We start from the raw sequence: 21,778 nt of genomic DNA, 5'->3' as shown, positions 1-21,778 counted from the left end.
GCCCATACAACCATTTCAGTCGCAAAATCTTCAAATCAGTAACTAACTGTCAAATGTGACATAACGCGTGGTAACGTCGTGCAAACAATGCGACCGTATTGATACAATAACAAAATGTAGTCGTCGTGTGCACTCGTTACGGTAACAAAATGTGTACGAATTTGTGGCTGTCAATGTCACTGTCAGAATGACTTAACGACACTTTATTAGTTGACGTTTGCACACATAACGGTAACAACATGTGGACGAATTTGTGGCTGTCATTGTCACTGTCAGAACGGTTTCTGACAGTGACATTGACAGAATTTGTACACACATGTGTAGGTCTGATTACCGAACTGCTCCTAAACCACTGTATCCGCAAATGACAATCTAAAATACGAAGGTTTCTCAAACTGTCTTGTGAAGTTGTGGACTGGTTGCTTTGAATCATTTAAATATGAGCGAATTAAATAATAATAAACGACGACGACCATTTAAGCACTCTTCGACATTTTATAGAAATGTGGGAAAGTTAAGAAAAGTGCAGAATGATAATACAAATAGATAAGCACTTTATAGTTACTTAATGTATTAAATATATAATTTTTAATTCTTATTGATAAAAATGAAGTGTAGTGTTGCTTTACACAATAAAAGTAGGAATCAAATGAAATAGAGTATTTACTGTGATATTAATAGAATTTCTGTTGCGCAATGATAGTTTTTTCAGTACAGATGCTGCTTTTTTTAACGCAGTAGTGCGAGCAAATCAAGCAATGATTCATTTCTTGTCTGGTCGAAACTCTTAGCTTAGATTTAGGTACTGAAAATCGTCGTACGATACACGTGCGAAAAGGACATTCACAACTCGTGTCGATTTAAAACACTCCCTTCGTTCGTGTATTAATTTATCGCTACTCGTATCGATTTTCCTCTTTTCCGCACTCGTATCTACAAGTATTTTGTTTGGGTTACAAAAAAAACACATTATTTACTCTACTACGTTTTATTTATGTCTCTTTAACATTACAAATTTGTAGACACTTATGGTGATACAAAAATCTTGACAAAAGAAGTACAGATCGCTGAAATGAATGTTGATAGTAATATTAATGAAGACTACTTCAACAAGTGTCAATTGTGAAATGCCGCAAAATACTAGTTGCTCTATAGAAGACCATAATAATATGATCCCCGATCCTTTACAACCCAGCAGCTCGGTACGCACGTTACAATTTTTTTTTAATCTTCTTTAGTGAGGGCAACTGAGTACGACGGCATATTTAATTGTTTATAAAGTTTGAGGATACCTGGAAAAAATTAATACAAGAAGCCATTTTGAAAATATAATAAATATTCAATGCTTTCGGTCACGCGTGTACGCTGCGACCATTTTGCGACCGTTTGTCGACCGTTTGGTGACCGTTTGGCGACTGTTTTTTACATGGAATATTACCGTCTTAATCCATATTTTAACAACTTTATTGGTTTTCTAGTTTCTTTCATTATTTTTATTATTTCAGTATAGTATATGCACCGGAGCACTAAAACTTCACCAATGAATATACATAACACGCAAACACCGAGTAGTCAATAATATTATTACTGGTTAAACTGAGGTAAATTGATGGCGCGTTGATAAATTTAGACTTATTTTATGAAATCACTCGAGCAATTTAATTGGCCATGGTAATTAGCCCACATTATATTACAAATGCAAACAATATTTATCTTTAACAAATTCTTACGCCATTACATGTTAATGTCAAATGATTTTATTTCTTTTTTACTTTGACGTCTCTGACAGTCGCCATTTGAAAAGAATGAAATGAACGAATGATTTTGGGAAAGTAGTCGCCAAACGGTAACAATGTGTGCACGCGTAGTGCACACTTCTGTCACTTCTGTGACCATTTGTGCCTGTTACTAATCGTCCCCATTTGGGTCGCCGCGACTAAAGCTAGGAACACACTACGCGGACGTCCGTCGTAAATCGACCGCGGACGGGAATCTGGACAATGGAAATACACATAACCGTGCAAACTATCGGTCGACGGACGCGGACGTGGCCTTGAGCGCACGGACGTCCGATCGAAATCTGGCTCTCTGGATGTTTTGTTCCGTGCACACTGATAGGTCGCGGTCGCGGTCGTTTTACGCCGGACGTCCGCGTAGTATGTTCCTAGCTTCAAGCTAGGAACACACTACGCGGACGTCCGTCGTAAATCGACCGCGGACGGGAATCTGGACAATGGAAATACACATAACCGTGCAAACTATCGGTCGACGGACGCGGACGTGGCCTTGAGCGCACGGACGTCCGATCGAAATCTGGCTCTCTGGATGTTTTGTTCCGTGCACACTGATAGGTCGCGGTTGCGGTCGTTTTACGACGGACGTCCGCGTAGTATGTTCCTAGCTTGAACGTCGACCGTACTGCGACTAAGCATTGAGACCCGAAGACCTGTGTGTACACAAAATAGGAGGATTTGCGTAGGAACGGCGACCGATTATGGTTATATGGGTGACGAGAAAGTTGGATGTTATCCACAAACAAGAGTGCAAAGTAAATTTCATGCAAATTATACAAATTCTGTGTTCTGTGCCTATTTTCTGGGTTAATAAGTCACATTGTTACTCAGCGTCAACATTTCCTTGTTTAACAGGCAATGAACAGCGAACTGTCGGGTGACAATTGTCACTGTTGTGAAATAGGCCAATAGTATCACCCAAGACATAGCCTAACCACAAAATTTAAATTTAAAAAACCCCCGACCGCGACATAGTGGACCGATTTTCATGAAACATGGCTAAGAACACTCCCGACTAACTCAGCTTTCAAACAAAAAAAATCTAAATCGGTTCGGGAGCTACGATGCCACAGACAGACACACACACACACACACACACAGAGACAGACCGACAGACAGACAGACAAACAGACAGACAAATAGACACGTCAAACTTATAACACCCCGTCATTTTTGCGTTAAAAACTATCAACTTTTAAATGTATTCTATGAAACTGTTCGCTTCTAGTTCTCCTGTATTGTTTCCCTCTTGAATTTGTTATGCTCCTCGTAAGTTGGTGGCTGCAACGGGCACATTCATCAATGGTTTAGCGCAAACATTTTGGAGTGCTCCAAACAATCCAGAATGCTTTCAAGTATTTGGGATGTTCCCTTATTGCATTTTAGTTATTGGCATTACGATATAATACTGAGCTTCCATTTAGAAACTTACATAAAAATGAAATGAAATATACATATACATACTTGTAACCGATTAGATATTTTGTCTATTTAATATTTTTGTGGTTAGAGACACTAAGTAGTTAGATTATGATTCATTGTGTCGGTAATATAATTATTTATATATCTTTGAAAAAACACCTTTCAATATATTTCAAAGGTTTAATTATTTATTTAGAACGCGGTCAATACACAAATCAAAATTACTCATACCGTACTGTATTAAGTTTTTAAAAAGAACTAAGAACGTAACTTAGAATAGTGGCTACAAAGAGAGGAGGGTGGATATCACAAACACTGAGACTATTTACTGAATCAGTGCTCGATATCCCTGTACTGGGGATGCCGGCAGACACTATGCCCCCTCAGTTCTGCCCGCAGAAACTCTACTCTGTGGAAATCCCGGAAAGGGAGGACTGGTCCAACAGTCAAATCTCTTGGAAAGAAGGAAGCCTAAAGTGGTACACAGACGGCTCCAAATCCGGATCTGAAGTAGGCTGCGGAATATACGGCGAAACGCCTAGAAGGGCTAAAAGCCTAAATCTAGGACGATACTGCTCTATATTCCAGGCAGAGGTATACGCCATCCTAGAATGCGCGTCAATCAATCTGCAATGCAACTACGTCAACCATACATCCACTCGGATAGCCAGGCGGCACTCTTAGCCCTAACTTCGGACGTCACAACGTCCAAGCTGGTTGAGAACTGCAGGCAACTATTAAACAACCTTGGATCCAAAAACAAGGTTATCTTAAGATGGGTCCCAGGGCACGCAGGCATCGAAGGCAATGAGAAAGCCGACGAACTTGCACGAACGGGGGCAAAGGGTACACATCACGGCCCAGAGCCATTCTGTGGCATCCCGAAAAGCCTTACGAAACTAACCCTAAAGACCTACTGTCAATACAAAACCATTCAGCTCTGGAGGAACACGCCAGGCATGAACCATTCCAAGGCTCTCATCAGAGCCTACAGCAAAAAGGCGTCCTCAAATGCCTTAGCGCTGTCAAGGAACCAACTACGCAACTTAGTAAGAGTGCTCACAGGGCACTGCCACCTGAACAAGCACATGCACACCATCGGGAAACGTGCGAGCGGGCGGTGCAGATTCTGCCTAGAGTCTGAAGAAACGCCCCTGCACATCCTGGCAGAGTGCCCCTCTCTAATGCGTACACGTAACATGATTCTGGGCAGCTATCAAATACACCCAGAGGATGTGAGGTATCTCGATCTCAAAAAGATACTACAAATCTTCGAATTTGTAGGACTTGATGGAGAGTTGTAGTAGGTGGCGATCACAATAGATCAGAAATGGTCGCAGTGATACATAAGGCGCCCTGAAGCCTTACATAGCCCCTAATCAAGAAGAAGAAGAAGAAGAAGAACGTAACTTAGTAATACCGTTTCCAAAACTTTGGAATAAATTCCGTATAACAAGTAAACTAGTCAGTATTGCATAGTAAATCGCTTTGGTGCAAATAAAATTGGAAAAACTTTAAAAGCAGGGTTCCGTCTAGCGAGTGAATTTGTTAAGAAGAAAGCTAGATAATTTTGCTATTTTCTTTCGATAAAATAAGAAGTAACTCTCACTACATCTGTATAACAAAATATGTAACCCGAGAGAAGGTGAGGAGGTTTAAAATTACAGGAAATATTGCCGAATTATACAAACGTGTGCTTTTACAACCTTGTATTTGTTAGAATTTTTTTGAGGTTAATTTTCAAGCTGGATAAAGTTTAATAGTCCATATTCAAAAACTGTCTTAAGTTCATCCTCTGTCCGTTCTCTGTCTGCAGCTCATCATTCGCCTGCCCTTATCCCATTTATTTGGGGTCGGCGCAGCATGTCTTCCTTTTCCATACTCCCTATCATCCGTCATCTCATCATTCACTTGCTTTCGCTTATCTCTCACACAATCCATCCATCTTTTCCTCGGTTTTCCTCTCCCGTTACTTCCTTCCACACAATGCCTTTCTCGTCACACGTCGTTCTCTGTCTGCAGCTATTCTACGCAACCAAAAGCGACGTCACAAATTACGCTCAACCGCAAAATGAAAATTTCACAAGTACCCGTTGTCCGCAGGCATATCGCACCGCATAACCGAGACCGCAATGGACTTCTTCATGGCTATAGTGTTGTGCGGGTACTCGGTGACTGTGTACCTGCTGTGCAAGGACCACTACGTGCTGTGGAGCCGCTGGCGACGCGCTAACGTCCACGTGCGCCTGCTGCTGTCCGCCGACGCCGACCCGGTGCCTTTGCGCCGCGCGCGTACAATAATATAGTGTGACTTGACTTTTGAGTGGTTTATTAGACTTAATATTGTAATGTTATATTTGATTTGGTGTTTTATTTGAATATTGCCCTCTTTATGCTAGTGACTAGCTCATTTGTTACAGTAAGACACAGTAAAAGCGCATCGCGTTCCTAATAATGATATATGACAGATAGGTACATTTGATTTTAAGAGCGCGATGGTCTTTTAATACTTACTGTTTATACCTATCTGGAACCTAAACTCCGACAGATAGACTGTAACCCGACTGCAACTTGTTTAATGAAATCGATGTCCAAGTTGCATTGCAGCTGGGTTGGGAATCCGTTTGTATCGGCCCTAATTCAGCGACGGTCAACTATACTTACCTATTTAAAAAATATTCGAAAATGAGTACCTATACTCTGTCAACCAAGTCTGTCAGTAAATAAGAACTAAGAAAACTATAGGTAACCTTTTCTCTAGCATCCTAAAGAAAAGGATGCATATAGTTTTCTTTGTTCTTATTTACTGACAAACTTGTTTGACAGAATATAGTTCACTGAAGACTTTAAATTAAATATTAGAATATTTTAGCTACAATATTAACAAACATACTATACTCGTATCAATCGAGAGGCTGTAAGCTGTGTGTGTTTATTTTACTTTTACTCGCAATCCTTTAAACTTATCCGCGTACTTTACAAGGGATATATTCTTACGAATCACAGAAAATATGTCAGCAGTAACATAACTTTGTAATTAAGGTTAAAACATACATAATTGTTAAATACAAGAAATAAGTATTTACAGTACAGCACAACTATTTAGTAAGTAGAACTTTAAGGATTGAACAATTAGGTAATTACGCTGGGCGTTTTAAAAGAATGTAAAGTTTATAAGTTTTTATTAAGTTCGACGTGTTGCCACTCTGTCTAAATTTTAAAATGTTAGAGTCGTCGTGTGTGGTAGGCCCTCTAAATAATCAAATAAAAAAAAACAATGGTGATTGGTTCATTGGATTGCGTATGTTCCCTCACAGGTCTATAGAAAATACCTACATATGTAACTATAATAATATGTTAATAGCCTTCAGTTGGTTCAGCTTCGCCTTCGCTACATCACTATTAAATCAAACACGAAGTCAATGCTCTGGAATAATAACTATATTGCGAACTCGTGTATCCTGACCCGCTTAGCAAGTATGCCGAAGTTCTTATCCTTGAAAAAGTTTCTACATACATTACAGAACTCCGAATTTCGGTCTTTATGCCTCAACTTGAAACAATTTAACTGAAATGCGACTATTTCCACTCGGGGCTTCAATTATTTAATGGCTTTCAGTGATAACGTATTATACAATAACTTCGTAAGCCTGCAGGAAGCTTTAAGGAGAGCTTAATACTGAATTAACACGAGGCCGATTGTCATTTCATAATACACATAATTACACAATCGATCTTGTTTTGACACTATCCTTTGCTATAGCTCATATTGATTGGTGCGAGAGAATTGTATCAGAAAAAGACCGTAATCAAGGGTGAACATGCACCTTCTGGGCAAGCCCACTCGACATTGGGCCACGTCTTCACTTCGGCTAGTCTGTAAATCATAAGTAATTTATTGTAAAAAAAGGTGATTCTGAATTTGCAGTGATTTAGATCCCTATGACATGGCTACAAACATTTGCACAGTACTTATGTTATGTGCTATCAAAAACGCTGTACAGTAATCTTGGTATGACTCTAGAAGTCATCTACGCTTCTGGGTACGCGTGAGATGCTCCATAATTCATATACACAAAATCTTAACCAGATAAAATCTATAACAAATTTCGGAATCGGAACCGGACCCCAAGACGGTGACAAACAACATACATCTATCAGGGCCACGTAAATACATTCATCTTATTCTACCGAATTAAGTGCGTTGCTCATTTGGTAGAACTATGTTCCAAGTTTGTGCATTTTCTTTGTTTACCACAATAGATCGTCCAGACGGGAAAGGGTATCACGAAAGAGATTGGCATCAATCTCCAATTTCACCGCCAATTTAAGGTTAGGTAATGGTGAATTTGATAAGATTGGCGAAAAAATGTTCCCGTTTGGACTGACCTTAGTATTTTTTAACCGCCTTCCAAATCTCAAAGGAAGGGGTTTTCAATTCGTCTGTATTTTTTTTAACCGCCTTCCAAATCTCAAAGGAAGGGGTTATCAAGTCGTCTGTATGTTTTTTTTTTTTTTTTTTTTTTTTTTTTTTTTTTTTTTTTTTTTTTTTTTTTTTAATGTTTGTTCCTCGATATCTCCGTCGTTACTGAAACGATTTTGAATTTTTTTTTTTATTGAATGTATATGCATACAGATTGGTTCCATTTTTCTCAGAACCCAGTTCTGATGATGGGATCCTGGAGAAATCGAGGGAACTCCTCAAATCTGAAAGGCATACATATGGTGATTTTTGTGTTTTTAAAGGAACAGCATACATTTACGTACGGAACAGTGACATTTGGTGCAGTGGAACTCCTGATGATGGTCAGAATGGAACTCCTCAAATCTGAACGGCACACTTATAGTGACTTTGGTATTTTTATAAGAACAGCATGCACTTACGTCTAGAACAGTGACATTTGGTGCAGTGTAACTGCTGATGATGGTCAGAACGGAACTCCTCAAATCTGAACGGCACACTTATAGTGACTTTGGTATTTTTATAAGAACAGTATGCACTTACGTCTAGAACAGTGACATTTGGTGCAGTGGAACTGCTGATGAAGAGTGAGCCGCCCCTGGTTAGAGTTCCGTTCTGATAATCATTCTCATCTGTAAGTACTTCAGAATCATCCAGATTTCAAAATTGGTTCAGAAATGACGGAGATACGAAATAACAAACATTAAAAAATATACAGACGAATTGATAACATAATCCAACATTTGAAAGTATTTATCACCAGAACCCAAAAGGAAGGCGGTTTTTTTTTTCTTAAAAATTATTTTTTATTGTAAAGATGTGTAATTTTGTACCTACAGATGTAGTGCGAAAAGATTTTTCCTTCGTATTTTTCCGGAAACGTTCGTATTTGTCATGCTAGTTCAGACAGTGTCACTCATTACGGCTTGTTCGCGGATGCTCTTATAGTTATTTGTTATACAAGGGGGCAAAGTTGTATTTTAACGCCGAGTGTGGAATTGAAAAACGAGCAAGTGAAAGGATTCTATAGTTGAACCACGAGCGAAGCGAGTGGTTCGTAAAAGAATAGAATCCTGAACTTACGAGTTTTTTAACAAACGAGAAGTAAAATACATTTGCACCGAGTGTAACACAAAACTTTTCCCCTCACTATAGCGAGTCTCCACAAACAGCACCCGGAAACTACAACGCGCTATACATAACTAATTACATGCTCAAAAAAATGCGTTTATCACTGCTTCCAGTAGTAGCATACATAATATTCTCAACGCCACAGGTGGTAAATCATCTTTATTACTAGATTCACCCACTTTTATCAATTTTAAAGCAGTTAATTTGACTTTAGTCAAGGTCAAATTACTTTAACCACTAGTGGATAAAATGCGTTTTTACCCGCTGGTATTAAAGGACAAAACACGCGTTTCCGAGCTAGTGAGGGGAAAAATACGTTTCCGTAAAAATACGAAAGAAAATCTTTTCGCACTACACATCTATAGCGCACGTTATTATAACATTTATAACACAGTGGGTACCTACCCACTTACTTTATTTCTCCTCTATATTTATCTTCATCTCATAGTAATATGTAGATACCTACAAAACAACATTTGAGGTAGGTAAGTATTAAAACTATCAATGCATTCATCACACGGGTAATATCTGAACAATCACTTCAGGTAAAAAAGATTGCGTTTGTTGCAAGCAAAATGTTTAAAGGTACAAAAATCCAAAGTATGACTCTTTGCTTGGCTTGTTTACACGTCGTTAACATAGGATAGGCATTGAGGATAATTTGCTGCCATCGCTTCCGCCGCTGGCAACCAGCCAGACCTACATTCTGGGTAAAGAATAAAAATGCAGAACGGGATATTTGATTTGCATCATTTTTGTTAGGGTTCCGTAGTCAACTAGGAACCCTTATAGTTTCGCCATGTCTGTCTGTCCGTCCGTCCGTCCGTCCGTCCGTCCGTCCGTCCGTCCGTCCGTCCGTCCGTCCGTCCGTCCGTCTGTCCGTCTGTCCGTCTGTCCGTCCGTCCGTCCGTCCGTCCGTCCGTCCGTCGGCGGATAATCTCAGTAATCGTTAGCACTAGAAAGCTGAAATTTGGTACCAATATGTGTATCAATCACGCCAACAAAGTGCAAAAATAAAAAATGGAAAAAAATGTTTTATTAGGGTACCCCCCGTACATGTAAAGTAGGGGCTGATTTTTTTTTTCATTCCAACCCCAACGTGTGATATATTGTTGGATAGGTATTTAAAAATGAATACTTAGGGATGGGTTTACTCAGATCATTTTTTGATAATATTAATATTTTCGGAAATAATCGCTCCTAAAGAAAAAAAAATTGCGTCCCCCCCCCCCCCCCCTCTAACTTTTGAACCATATGTTTAAAAAATATGAAAAAAATCACAAAAGTAGAACTTTATAAAGACTTTTTAGGAAAATTGTTTTGAACTTGATAGGTTCAGTAGTTTTTGAGAAAAATACGGAAAACTACGGAACCCTACACTGAGCGTGGCCCGACACGCTCTTGGCCGGTTTTTTTTTCTACTTTTTTACCGTAGCGGTACAAGACTAGCGTTGATAAAAATGGTTACCAAATTTGACAGTATCGCGCCCCACGCATCATGGAAGTCATGAAACCTTTTGGGTAATGAAACAAGGCCTTCACATTACTTCGGTACCTAATCACTTACTAAAAATAAAATATTGAGCAAATGAGACTAATTATTTCCTCTGCTAGATATGAGGGGCTAATCAACTGAACATCTACGAGAGATCGCGCCGCACTTCACGACTGCCATACCGAATGGCGTGGGGCAGACCCATCTAAGTACATTAACATTGAAGAAAAAAGAAAGAATACACATTCGGATTAAGTCGAAACAGGCTAGCTGCACAGCCTACGTTGTTGCCTTCACTGCGGCTTCAAAATCAAAACGATATCACCAGGCTATGCTATGGCCCGCGTGGTTGAGTAACAGCCGGTAGTGAGAGAGTATCCTGAAGGACAGCCGTCCATACAATGACGGCAAATTACCGCTCCTGTAAATTAGACCTGCGATACACATGCCTGCAACTTGCACAACTGGCATTTCAGTCAGGTACAAAATACTTGTGCGCAGTCCATTTGCTAGTAACGTATAATTAGCATATTTTGTACGCGGCGGTGAGGAGGCACGGAGAGAAGCGACCCTAGAGGAGTTTCAAAAGACTACTCTTACCCTCCTAAATACCCTCCCTACCCTCCTAAGGCCGACTCAGATGGTATGGGCATGTAATGCTTCGCCCACCCGAACATATGACCCGACAAGTACTCGAAATGTTTCCAGCGCCTAAAAGAGGACCACCATAAATAAGGACATACTTAAAGGATGCAAATGTCACATCTGAGACAACCCGGGACAGAGCGTCCTGGCGAAGAAGGACTAGGAGAGCCGACCTCAAATAATAGGAAAAGGCTAAGCCAAGAGAGAGAATCTTACCCTCCTAAATGGAAGGTATCGAATTGCATTTCGGCTAATCAACAAACATACGTGTCTGCAAGTTTTATTCTTACACCTCCTACGTTCAACTGGCTAGGTAAAATTTTAGTGGAAGCTTTTGTCATTCATTCAGCCCGGATCCTATTGAATTTTGTGGAAGGATAATTTATCAGTGACTTAACTGAATTTACATGCAGTAACTTGAATAAGTGCCCATGTGAATCTACAGTAGCAAGGCATTTTATAGTAAATGGAATAACCATGAAAATCCGACCAGTAATTTGCCGATTAGCCGGAGTTATGCTCTAGGTTTGCAAATCATGGGGGATACAAACAGTCAAGGCATTGCTTAGCGATCTGAACAATGCGTAATCCGTAGGTGCCAAGTCTGGAGAGTACGGTGGATGAGGTATCACTTTCCAACCTAGCTCCAATAGCTTTAGCCGAGTCACTTTTGCAATGTGTGGGCGAGCATTGTCGTGTAAGAAAAAACTTTAGCATGCTGTGGACGATTCTGACAGATTTTTTGGTTTAAATTTTCAAGCTGATTACAGTATACTGATGCGGTAACAGTCATTCCACTTGGTAGGAGTTCCCAGTGAATAATACCATGAATATCCCACCAAACGGACAGCATAACTTTTTTCGGGTGAGGCTCTGTTTTTGGTGCCTCTATTCCTTTTTCGTTTGGAGCTAGCCACTGACGTTTGCGTGTGTGATTTATATATAAGACCCATTTTCCATCTCCAGTGATAAGATGGTCCAACCAGTTGAATGTGCGGCGAAAAGACAGAAGTTGTATGCAGATATCGGCACGGCGGTTTAGTTGATCTCTATCTAGTTTGGCGATCGCTCATTAAAGAGTTTAAAAAGTAAAAAGTAAAAAAAATGGCAACAGTATGTTGTCGTCCGGTTTTTCTTGCATATATTGACTACGTTCATTGTTTTGTCCAAAAATGCTAGCGGCTACCGATCAGTGTGACGCTCTTATAAGAAGCACTAAACTGAAACCCGCAATGTACAATACAGTTTTATATTTATGTACTAAATTACTACCAAATTGTGTTTAGCAGAATATAAAACTCTTGTTAAGTACCTAAAGTACTAAGTACTTAGCTAACAAACGACCGCACCGTACGGCGACCTTGGAGTTTTTTCACGTAAGTGAGAGCGAGAAAAAAATAACTCCTACGCTCCCACTTACAGATAGTATGTGGATGATGTTAATGCGGTACGGTCATATGTTAGCACTTATATTAGAACACTAACATTATTACGTTACATAAAATTGTTCAAGTGCCACAAATATACAAAAATTTGCTGATCCCACTTTATCAAAGGGCTCTACAATCAACTTAAAAAAAAACATATGTTTGGCCAATAACTTAGAATCAAACCGTTTTTTTTTATTCATGTTGTCGAAAAAAAATGCGTCAAGCGTCAACTGTCAAATTGACTAACCGCCAGAATCGCGAATCTTCATGTTGACAAAATTGTGAAATATATTTGTCTGTTTTTGCATATTTTAAAGAAACACTTTAGAATCATTACCACTTGTTGCTACCGTAGCTATTGTATTGTTAAACAGAGGGCGTGTAATTATATTTTGTGAGTTAAAACTTGAACTCTCTTCGAAATCATGTTCGGATCTCCAGCCACAACTTCCGCAGGAGCCTTCGGCACTGCTACGCCTTCTACAGGTGAAAATGAATGACCAAAATGTTTTATTTATTATTTTATTTGTAAATAATGTTTTTTGCTAGAAATAATCTATACATAAACATTTGAACATAACCTCAAAATGTGTTTGTAGTCAGCAAAATAAACCATTGTATTTTCTTAAACAGTTGACCCTGAAAAGAAAGTGTTATTTCTACATGTTTGCATTGATTGTTAGTATCAAAATAAGTCTAATTAATGTGCATAATACACATTTTCATTTCATTATTAAATTTTACAAGAACCTATCACTATAAGCTGAATAGATTCATCTAATGAAAAGTTATTTTCAGGTTTTTCATTTGGCGGAACGAGTGACAATAAATCATTATTTGGAGCAGCAAATACAGGTATGTTAAGCATTTACAATTTAAAAACGGGATTAAATTTCATGTATGAAAGAAAAAGTGACCAAGGCCTTCTTAACAGTTCTTAAAATAACACAAGAAAAATTTTACACTCATTGCCATACCCTTTAATATGACAAAACTATACTTTAGCATTAAATGAGTAAAAAAAAAAAAAAATGTAGTTAAATGAAACTTCAATAATAAAGGCTATTTTTATTTATTTATTTTATACTTTAGCATTCAGAGTGTTGTCACCAATAATATTTGGTTTGCATTATTTTTCTTTTAGCTAACTGAAACTTGCCAAGGCAAATTCTATTTTAATTCTAAAAAGTAAATATGACATTCAGCAATTTCAACGATACATTGAAATGTTGCAGGCTTCTCTTTTGGTAGTGGCGATGCGGCAAAGCCCACTTTTGGAACAGCAGCAACTACTGGTAATACTACCATGTTTGTTGCATGTATCTGTCACTAGCTCATTATCCTAGTTTATATTAGTGCATTTTATGTCTTTCAGGCACTGGTCCCACCGCAAGCTAGTAAGCTATGAACTATTGGCTATAAAAACGAACAAGAGATAAGCACTTCCGTTCAAATAAAACAGATGCGGTGATATTGATAGCTCACCGCTGGGCGAGTAACTGAAAACATTGCCGTGTCTCTTTTATTTACACAGGATTATCTTTTGTTCGTTTTTATAGCCGATAGCTCATAGTTTACTGGCTCGCGGTGGGACCAGAGCCTTAGTACTTTGATTGTAATTTAATATCAATATTTCAGTTTACCATACTTTTTTTTCTATACACTCCAGAAATACCACATTTTCTTTGTCGAAATAACATGATATCCCAGTATTTCTTGTACCTTAAGCATTCATTCCACATTGCAAAGTCACTTTTTCAAGTTTGTCAAGTCAGACACCACTGGTAATGTATGAAACTATTAGATATCATGTTTCAAATGTATTATAAGTATTACTTGAGCATTTTATTTTTTATACTACATTGGTGGCAAACAAGCATACGGTCCGCCTGATGGAAAGCGGTTACCGTAACCTATGGACGCCTGCGACTCAAAGAGTGTCACATGCGCATTGCCACCCCATTAGAAATTTGTACACTCTCCTTGCTGTGTTAAGTATAAGTACACAGCAAAATGGAGTGTACAAGTTCTAAGGAGGGTTCGGGTTGCCGACGATTCAAAGGACAATAGTCTGAACCTCAAGTAAGTCCTCCCGTCGTCAGCATACCGCACCCTCCTTGAGCTCTGGCAGCCTTACTCACCAGCAGGAACACAACACTATGAGTAGGGTCTAGTGCTATTTTGCTGCGGTCTTCTGTAAGGTGGAGGTACTTCCCCAGTTGGTTGGGCTCTGCTCTAGATTCAAGCGAGACGATATCCGCTGTGCTGAGCCCTACCACACAAAGCCGAATATCATTTGCTATACCCTACCTCCTACAGATATACTAAATAAAAAATGATCACTGAGCTCCCTACTAAAGAAACAACAAGTTAAGAGGCCTTATTCCTAAAGACAAGCGTTTTTTGCAAAATAGAACCTTTTTCATTCAAAATTATAAAGAAACTATAAATGATTATTAAAAAAATGATAATGTTCCTAAAAGTACATATCTTAAGCTAGAAAGTCAATTGGTACTACTTTAAAATATGTCTTTTTATACTTCCGAAAAATCAGTTTTTTCGGAAGACGTTTTCAATTTTCATAGTGGGATAGCTCGTTTAGAATCGTGATTGTGCTGTTAAAAATGTTATTTGGGGTAATAAATGATCACAATCCTATTTGTTATATCCTGTACGAGTTAGCTAATACTTTGACATTTTAAGATTTACTTGAAATGGTGGATAAATAACCTTCCGTATCCTCCCCATTTTTTCGATAAAAAGAGGTTTACATTATGTATTTTTCCTGCGATTCCTGCATTTTTTCTAACTCTTAAATAATATTATCCTAAACTAGAACTTCTTATTGACCTATAAGAAAAAAATCATACATATAAGACATACCTTTCTGTCGATAGATATGTTTTTAAAACACCTAAAATTCGAATAAAAGACACTGTGCTAACGCGAGCCCGCTCAGTCTGCGCCGAGCGCTCGAAGACAACGGACCTGCGTTTGATCGTCCGGCGCACCTAGCTTTCGTAAGCAGCTCGATAGTTCCGAGAAGTGCCGTAAACTGCGACTAAACCAATCTTGATCCTTTTTACACCTTATGCAATTTTAGCATTCGACATGCTTTTCATATGATTTTGGATTTTAAGTTATACGTGAAGTTTGTTGAGAGTTTGAATTATTATTATATTTTGGGACCAGGATGAGGTTCTGGTTCTCATGATGATGGAGTCAGGCAGGAGATGTTCAACAGAACTGCTATTCTACTTATCATAACTCCGCCATGTTTGGGCTCATTAGATTTGGGCTGATGAGCACCATCGATCTAGATGAGGTCCAAGGTCTCATGATGGAGTCAGGAGGTGGTCAACAGAACTGCTATTCTCCTCATCATAACCCCATCATGTTTGGGCTCATTAGATTTGGGCTGACGAGCACCATCGAACTAGATGAGGTCCAAGGTCTCATGATGGAGTCAGGAGGTGGTCAACAGAACTGCTATTCTCCTCATCATAACCCCATCATGTTTGGGCTCATTAGATTTGGGCTGACGAGCACCATCGAACTAGATGAGGTCCAAGGTCTCATGACGGGGTCAGGAGGTGGCCAACAGAACTGCTATTATCCTCATCATAACCCCATCATGTTCGGGCTCATTAGATTTGGGCTGACGAGCACCATCAAACTAGATGAGGTCCAAGGTCTCATGATGGAGTCAGGAGGTGGTCAACAGAACTGCTATTCTCCTCATCATAACCCCATCATGTTTGGGCTCATTAGATTTGGGCTGACGAGCACCATCGAACTAGATGAGGTCCAGGGTCTCATGATGGAGTCAGGAGGTGGTCAACAGAACTGCTATTCTCCTCATCATAACCCCATCATGTTTGGGCTCATTAGATTTGGGCTGACGAGCACCACCGAACTAGATGAGGTCCAAGGTCTCATGACGGGGTCAGGAGGTGGCCAACAGAACTGCTATTCTCCTCATCATAACCCCATCATGTTCGGGCTCATTAGATTTGGGCTGACGAGCACCATCAAACTAGATGAGGTCCAAGGTCTCATGATGGAGTCAGGAGGTGGTCAACAGAACTGCTATTCTCCTCATCATAACCCCATCATGTTTGGGCTCATTAGATTTGGGCTGACGAGCACCATCGAACTAGATGAGGTCCAGGGTCTCATGATGGAGTCAGGAGGTGGTCAACAGAACTGCTATTCTCCTCATCATAACCCCATCATGTTTGGGCTCATTAGATTTGGGCTGACGAGCACCACCGAACTAGATGAGGTCCAAGGTCTTATGACGGGGTCAGGAGGTGGCCAACAGAACTGCTATTCTCCTCATCATAACCCCATCATGTTCGGGTTCATTAGATTTGGGCTGACGAGCACCATCGAACTAGATGAGGTCCAAGGTCTCATGATGGAGTCAGGAGGTGGTCAACAGAACTGCTATTCTCCTCATCATAACCCCATCATGTTTGGGCTCATTAGATTTGGGCTGACGAGCACCATCGAACTAGATGAGGTCCAGGGTCTCATGATGGAGTCAGGAGGTGGCCAACAGAACTGCTATTCTCCTCATCATAATCCCATCATGTTCGGGCTCATTAGATTTGGGCTGACGAGCACCATCGAACTAGACGAGGTCCAAGTTCTCATAATGGAGTCAGGAGGTGGTCAACAGAACTGCTATTCTCCTCATCATAACCCCATCATGTTTGGGCTCATTATAAATATGTGGAAGGTCGTTAATAATAATAAATGTTTTATTAGGGTACCCCTACATGTAAAGAGGGGGCAGATATTTTTTTTCATTTCAACCCCAACGTGTGATATATTGTTAGATAGGTATTTAAAAATGAATTAGGTTTTACTAAGATCGATTTTTGATAATTTTCATATTTTCGGAAATAATCGCTATAACTTTTGAACCATATGTTTAAAAATATGAAAAAAATCACAAAAGTAGAACTTTACAAAGACTTTCTTTGAAAATTTGTTTTGAAATTTATAGGTTAGTTTTTGAGAAAAATACGGAAAACTACGGAACCCTACACTGAGCGTGGCCCGACACGCTTTTGGCCGGTTTTTATTTTATTTTAATACTTTTCTGTGCTATTCATACATAGCCACCCTAGGGGATTCAGTATTGACAGCTTCTTTTTTTTCTTTCTGCATATATTTGTTTCCACTTTTAAGTTTATTGTAAATAAGACTGCTTGCACTTACATTGAGATTATAATTACATAATGCTATTAAATTAAATCTAATGAAGCGTTGTTTTATTTCCTAAATCTCAAAACCCTTTAAATCGAATATGTATAGTAATGAGCAAAAATTTTACCGCAGGCTTTCCAAACCGACGATGCTTGATCAGCTACTTTTAGAACGTACATGTACACCGTGTCCAATAAGTCCGAATACTCACATTTTACCTCAGTTCTAAAGATATAGGGATCACAGGCCATCAAATTCTTATTTAAACTGAAGAGTATTCCTTTTAATAAAATACAAGCACAAAGTTCATGAAATTTCCGAAGTGTCTAAGAAAAACAAAGAGGTAAAGTGCCAACAAAATACTTGCTCGGCACGCAGGTGACGAGTTATTTTTTATAAGCAGAATCTGTATGTGATAAAACAGACGCCACGTGTCCAAAATAAACTATTATGGGTACCGAGGATAGATAACGTTCCGGGCAACTAGAAAAATGTGCCTAGGTTCCAGAGCTCACCATCGGCCCAGGTGTGGGATGCAGTATGTAAGCGAGGTAAACTACCTTCAGTACTTACAGATAAAAGCGTTAATATCAACGTTTTTTTCTTTAAAACCAAGGTTTTGGAGAAAAAAATGCCTTAAAGTTAAAAAGGATGCTTGGGAATGAGTATCATGTGTCCCAACAAGACGCACCTCCAGCACATTCGGCAAATGGTATTCTAGCGTAGTTTCAGACTAATTTGGCAGTTTTTTATCCGAAACATGAGTGGCCACCCAGGCCTCCAGGTTTAGGCGTATTAGACTACTTTGTATGGTCATACATGCTTTGAAGACTTTGAAGATCATTTCAAAAAGATTATTGAGAGTATTTGGGATGAAGTGTGAAGAAAACGGTGCGTGCCGCGTGTGATCCGTTTGAGAAGCGTTTGAGGCTGGTAAACAAGTTAATGCTGGAGTTATTCCAAAACATTTGTTGTGAATGTAGTAAATAAGAGTGCCATTCATAAAATATAATAATAATGTAGTAACTATTTGTTCATTTTGTTTTATTGGCTATTTGTGCTGTATTCAAACTTATTGGACACGGTGTACATATTTTGATTTTCACCCTTTAAAATGTTTCTAAGACGCAATGTTTTGCAAATTTGGTCACGTCATGCACAGTTAAACTGTGGAATGAATTGTCGCCAGCGGTATTTCCGGACCAATGCGACCATCAAACCTTCAAGAAAAGAGCGTACATCCATCTTAAAGGCCGGCAACGCACCTCCAACACTTCTGGTGCTTCTGGTGTCCATGGGCGGCAGTGATCGCTTACCATCAGGCAGCCTATCTGCTCGTTTGCCTCCTATCCCATAAAAAAACGTTTAATATTTTTTAAGAAAAAAAAAACCGCCGCCTTTCGGGTTGTGGTGAAAGCTACTTGCGAATGTTGGATTATGTAGAAATGTGTAGGTATTTTTTAAAACTGCTTTTAATGCTTTAATTATTTGATGGCAACACAAATCAATATACGTATAACGCTAAGGTTTGAGGAGTTTCTCAATTCCTCATGAATCCGATTATAAGAAATCGAAGCTTGACAAACTTTGACTTGAAAACTCAATAATTATGCTTAACAAACATAACTAAATAAATGTCACTGTTCTGAACTTAAATGCATGCTTTTCTTACAAAAATACCAAAGTCACTATGAGTGTGCCGTTCAGATTTGAGGAGTTCGGTTCTGACCATCATCAGCAGTTCCACTGCACCAAATGTCACTGTTCCGGACGTAAGTGCATGCTGTTCTTATAAAAATACCAAAGTCACTATAAGCGTGCCGTTCAGATTTGAAGAGTTTGGTTCTGAGTGTTCTGACCATCATCAGCAGTTCCACTGCACCAAATATCACTGTTCTGGACTGGACGTAAGTGCATGATGTTCTTATAAGAATACCAAAGTCACTATAAGTGTTCCGTTCAGATTTGAGAAGATCGGTTCTGATCTGACCATCATCAGCAGTTCCACTGCACCAAATGTCACTGTTCTGGACGAAAGTGCATGCTGTTCTTATAAAAATACCAAAGTCACTATAAGCGTGCCGTTCAGATTTGAGAAGTTCCGTTCTGGCCATCATCAGCAGTTCCACTGCACCAAATGTCACTGTTCCGTACCTAAATGCATGCTGTTCCTTTAAAAACACAAAAATCACCATACGTATGCCTTTCAGATTCGAGGAGTTCCCTCGATTACTCCAGGATCCCATCATCAGAACTGGGTTCTGAGAAAAATGGGACCAATCTGTATTCATATACATTCAATATTTTTTTTTAATCGGTCCAGTAACAACGGAGATATCGAGGAACAAACATAAAAAAATGAAAAAAATAAATAAACATACAGACAAATTGAGAACCTCGCCTCAAATCTCTCGGATTTGAGGCGACGGTTAAAAAGTGACACATCATGAGCAGTTCCAATGCACCAAATGTCACTGTTCTCGACGTAAGTGCATGCTGTTCTTATAAAAATATGAAAGTCACTATAACTGTGATAATTTCCGAAAATATTAATATTATCAAAAAACGATCTTAGTAAACCCTCATTCATTTTTAAATACCTATCCAAAAATATATCACACGTTGGGGTTGGAATGAAAAAAAAAATCAGCCCCCACTTTACACTTTACACTAATAAAACATTTTTCCATTTTTCATTTTTGCACTTTGTTGACGTGATTGATATACATATTGTTACTAAATTTCAGCTTTCTAGTGCTTACGGTTACTGAGATTATCCGCGGACGGACGGACGGACGGACGGACGGATGGACAGACAGACATGGCGAAACTATAAGAGTTCCTAGTTGACTACGGAACCCTAAAAAACAGAAATCACTATTAAACTATTCTCTAATTTCAAGTTCCTAACTAAAATTTTCCTAATAAAAAAAAAACAAATTGATCCCGCTACAAACTTTCACCCCCTTTTTCCCTCTACTAGGGGTGTAAATTTTCATAATCGATTCTTATCTCTTCGAAATTTTGTTAATGCAATCTATACAAATTTCGACTTTCTAGCTTTCGTAGTTTCGGCTCAGCGGTGTTGGTTGTTGAATCAATCAATTAGGAAACCTGAATTTCTATATGTACATGTAGACTAATATGAGCGGTAGTTTTATACTTGTTACTTTTTATCAAAGCAAAATCTTAATTAATTTCAGAGAATAAACCAGCATCCGCATTCAGCTTCAATAGTCCGACCAGCAATGCACCAGCGTTTGGAGCCAGTTCTTCATTTTCGTTTGGAGGCGCTGCTAAAACCACTGCTCCCACTTCATCATTATGTAAGCTTCTTTTGCTTATATTTCTATCTGTACTCTGTCAAACAAGTCTGTCAGTAAATAAGAATAAAGAAAACTATATGCATCCTTTTCTTTATGGTGCTAGAGAAAAGGATACCTCTAGTTTTCTTTTTTCTTATTTACTAACAGACTTGTTTGACAGAGTATAGTTTACACATTACAAGTTAAAGGAACTATGTATTAGTAATGGCAAAGAGGATCGAGTGTTATAGAGAGTTACTGTCAAAGTGAAATGTCTAATCACAGTGCATAGACTGCCATCTCTCGACACACATTTTAATTTAATTATTATTTTGACATTACCAGTGATGTAATGTTCGTTACAACTATGTTTGCATGCATTGTATTATGTTTTATCAGCAAATAAAAATTTGATTGATTGATTGACAGGCTTGAAACTTTGAACCTCAGTTTTGACAATTTGGCCCATATTGTTACCTTGATTGATATGTATTAAAATGTCAAATATTAGCGCCATCTAGCCGAGCGTTCCCCAAAGGTGTAACGCCATCTACGCCACCGTACCTTTTTCTCTAGGGCTTTGAGGTACGTTTTTTTCTTAGACTTTATCCGTCTATACGGAGTTACATATGTCTTTGGTAATGGTAAGTGTGGAAATTTGGGAATACTTCACGCAGCATCTTTATGGAATACTTATGATTTTTTTAAATTTTATATTTAATACGATCATTTGGTATTTATAACTGTGGTATAGAGTATAGACTGTTATACCTTTTTTAATCTAACACAGTATGTTTGGACATTCAGTTAGAAGTATGTTTTTCGTGACAGGGATAAATAACTTAGAAATCACATTATAAAGTTTTTTACCTAGGGGA

At 38.8% G+C, this 21,778-nt stretch overlaps 1 protein-coding gene across 2 annotated transcripts in view; it reads left to right on the top strand.

Annotated features, from left to right (window-relative positions):
- LOC125242356 overlaps nt 1-5,551 on the top strand; it is a 39,397-nt gene extending 33,846 nt beyond the window's left edge. For both annotated transcript variants that reach the window (XM_048151135.1, XM_048151134.1), the window contains exon 5: nt 5,319-5,551. In XM_048151135.1, coding sequence (XP_048007092.1) covers nt 5,319-5,521 — 203 coding nt within the window. In that variant the 3' untranslated portion in view covers nt 5,522-5,551. The remainder of the gene's footprint in view (nt 1-5,318) is intronic.
- The last annotated feature ends 16,227 nt before the right edge of the window (nt 5,552-21,778 follow it).

This window comes from Leguminivora glycinivorella, chromosome 2, assembly GCF_023078275.1.
Source record: "Leguminivora glycinivorella isolate SPB_JAAS2020 chromosome 2, LegGlyc_1.1, whole genome shotgun sequence".
NCBI classification, from domain to species: Eukaryota; Metazoa; Arthropoda; class Insecta; order Lepidoptera; family Tortricidae; genus Leguminivora; species Leguminivora glycinivorella.
This window is presented reverse-complemented; position numbering and strand designations above follow the sequence as displayed.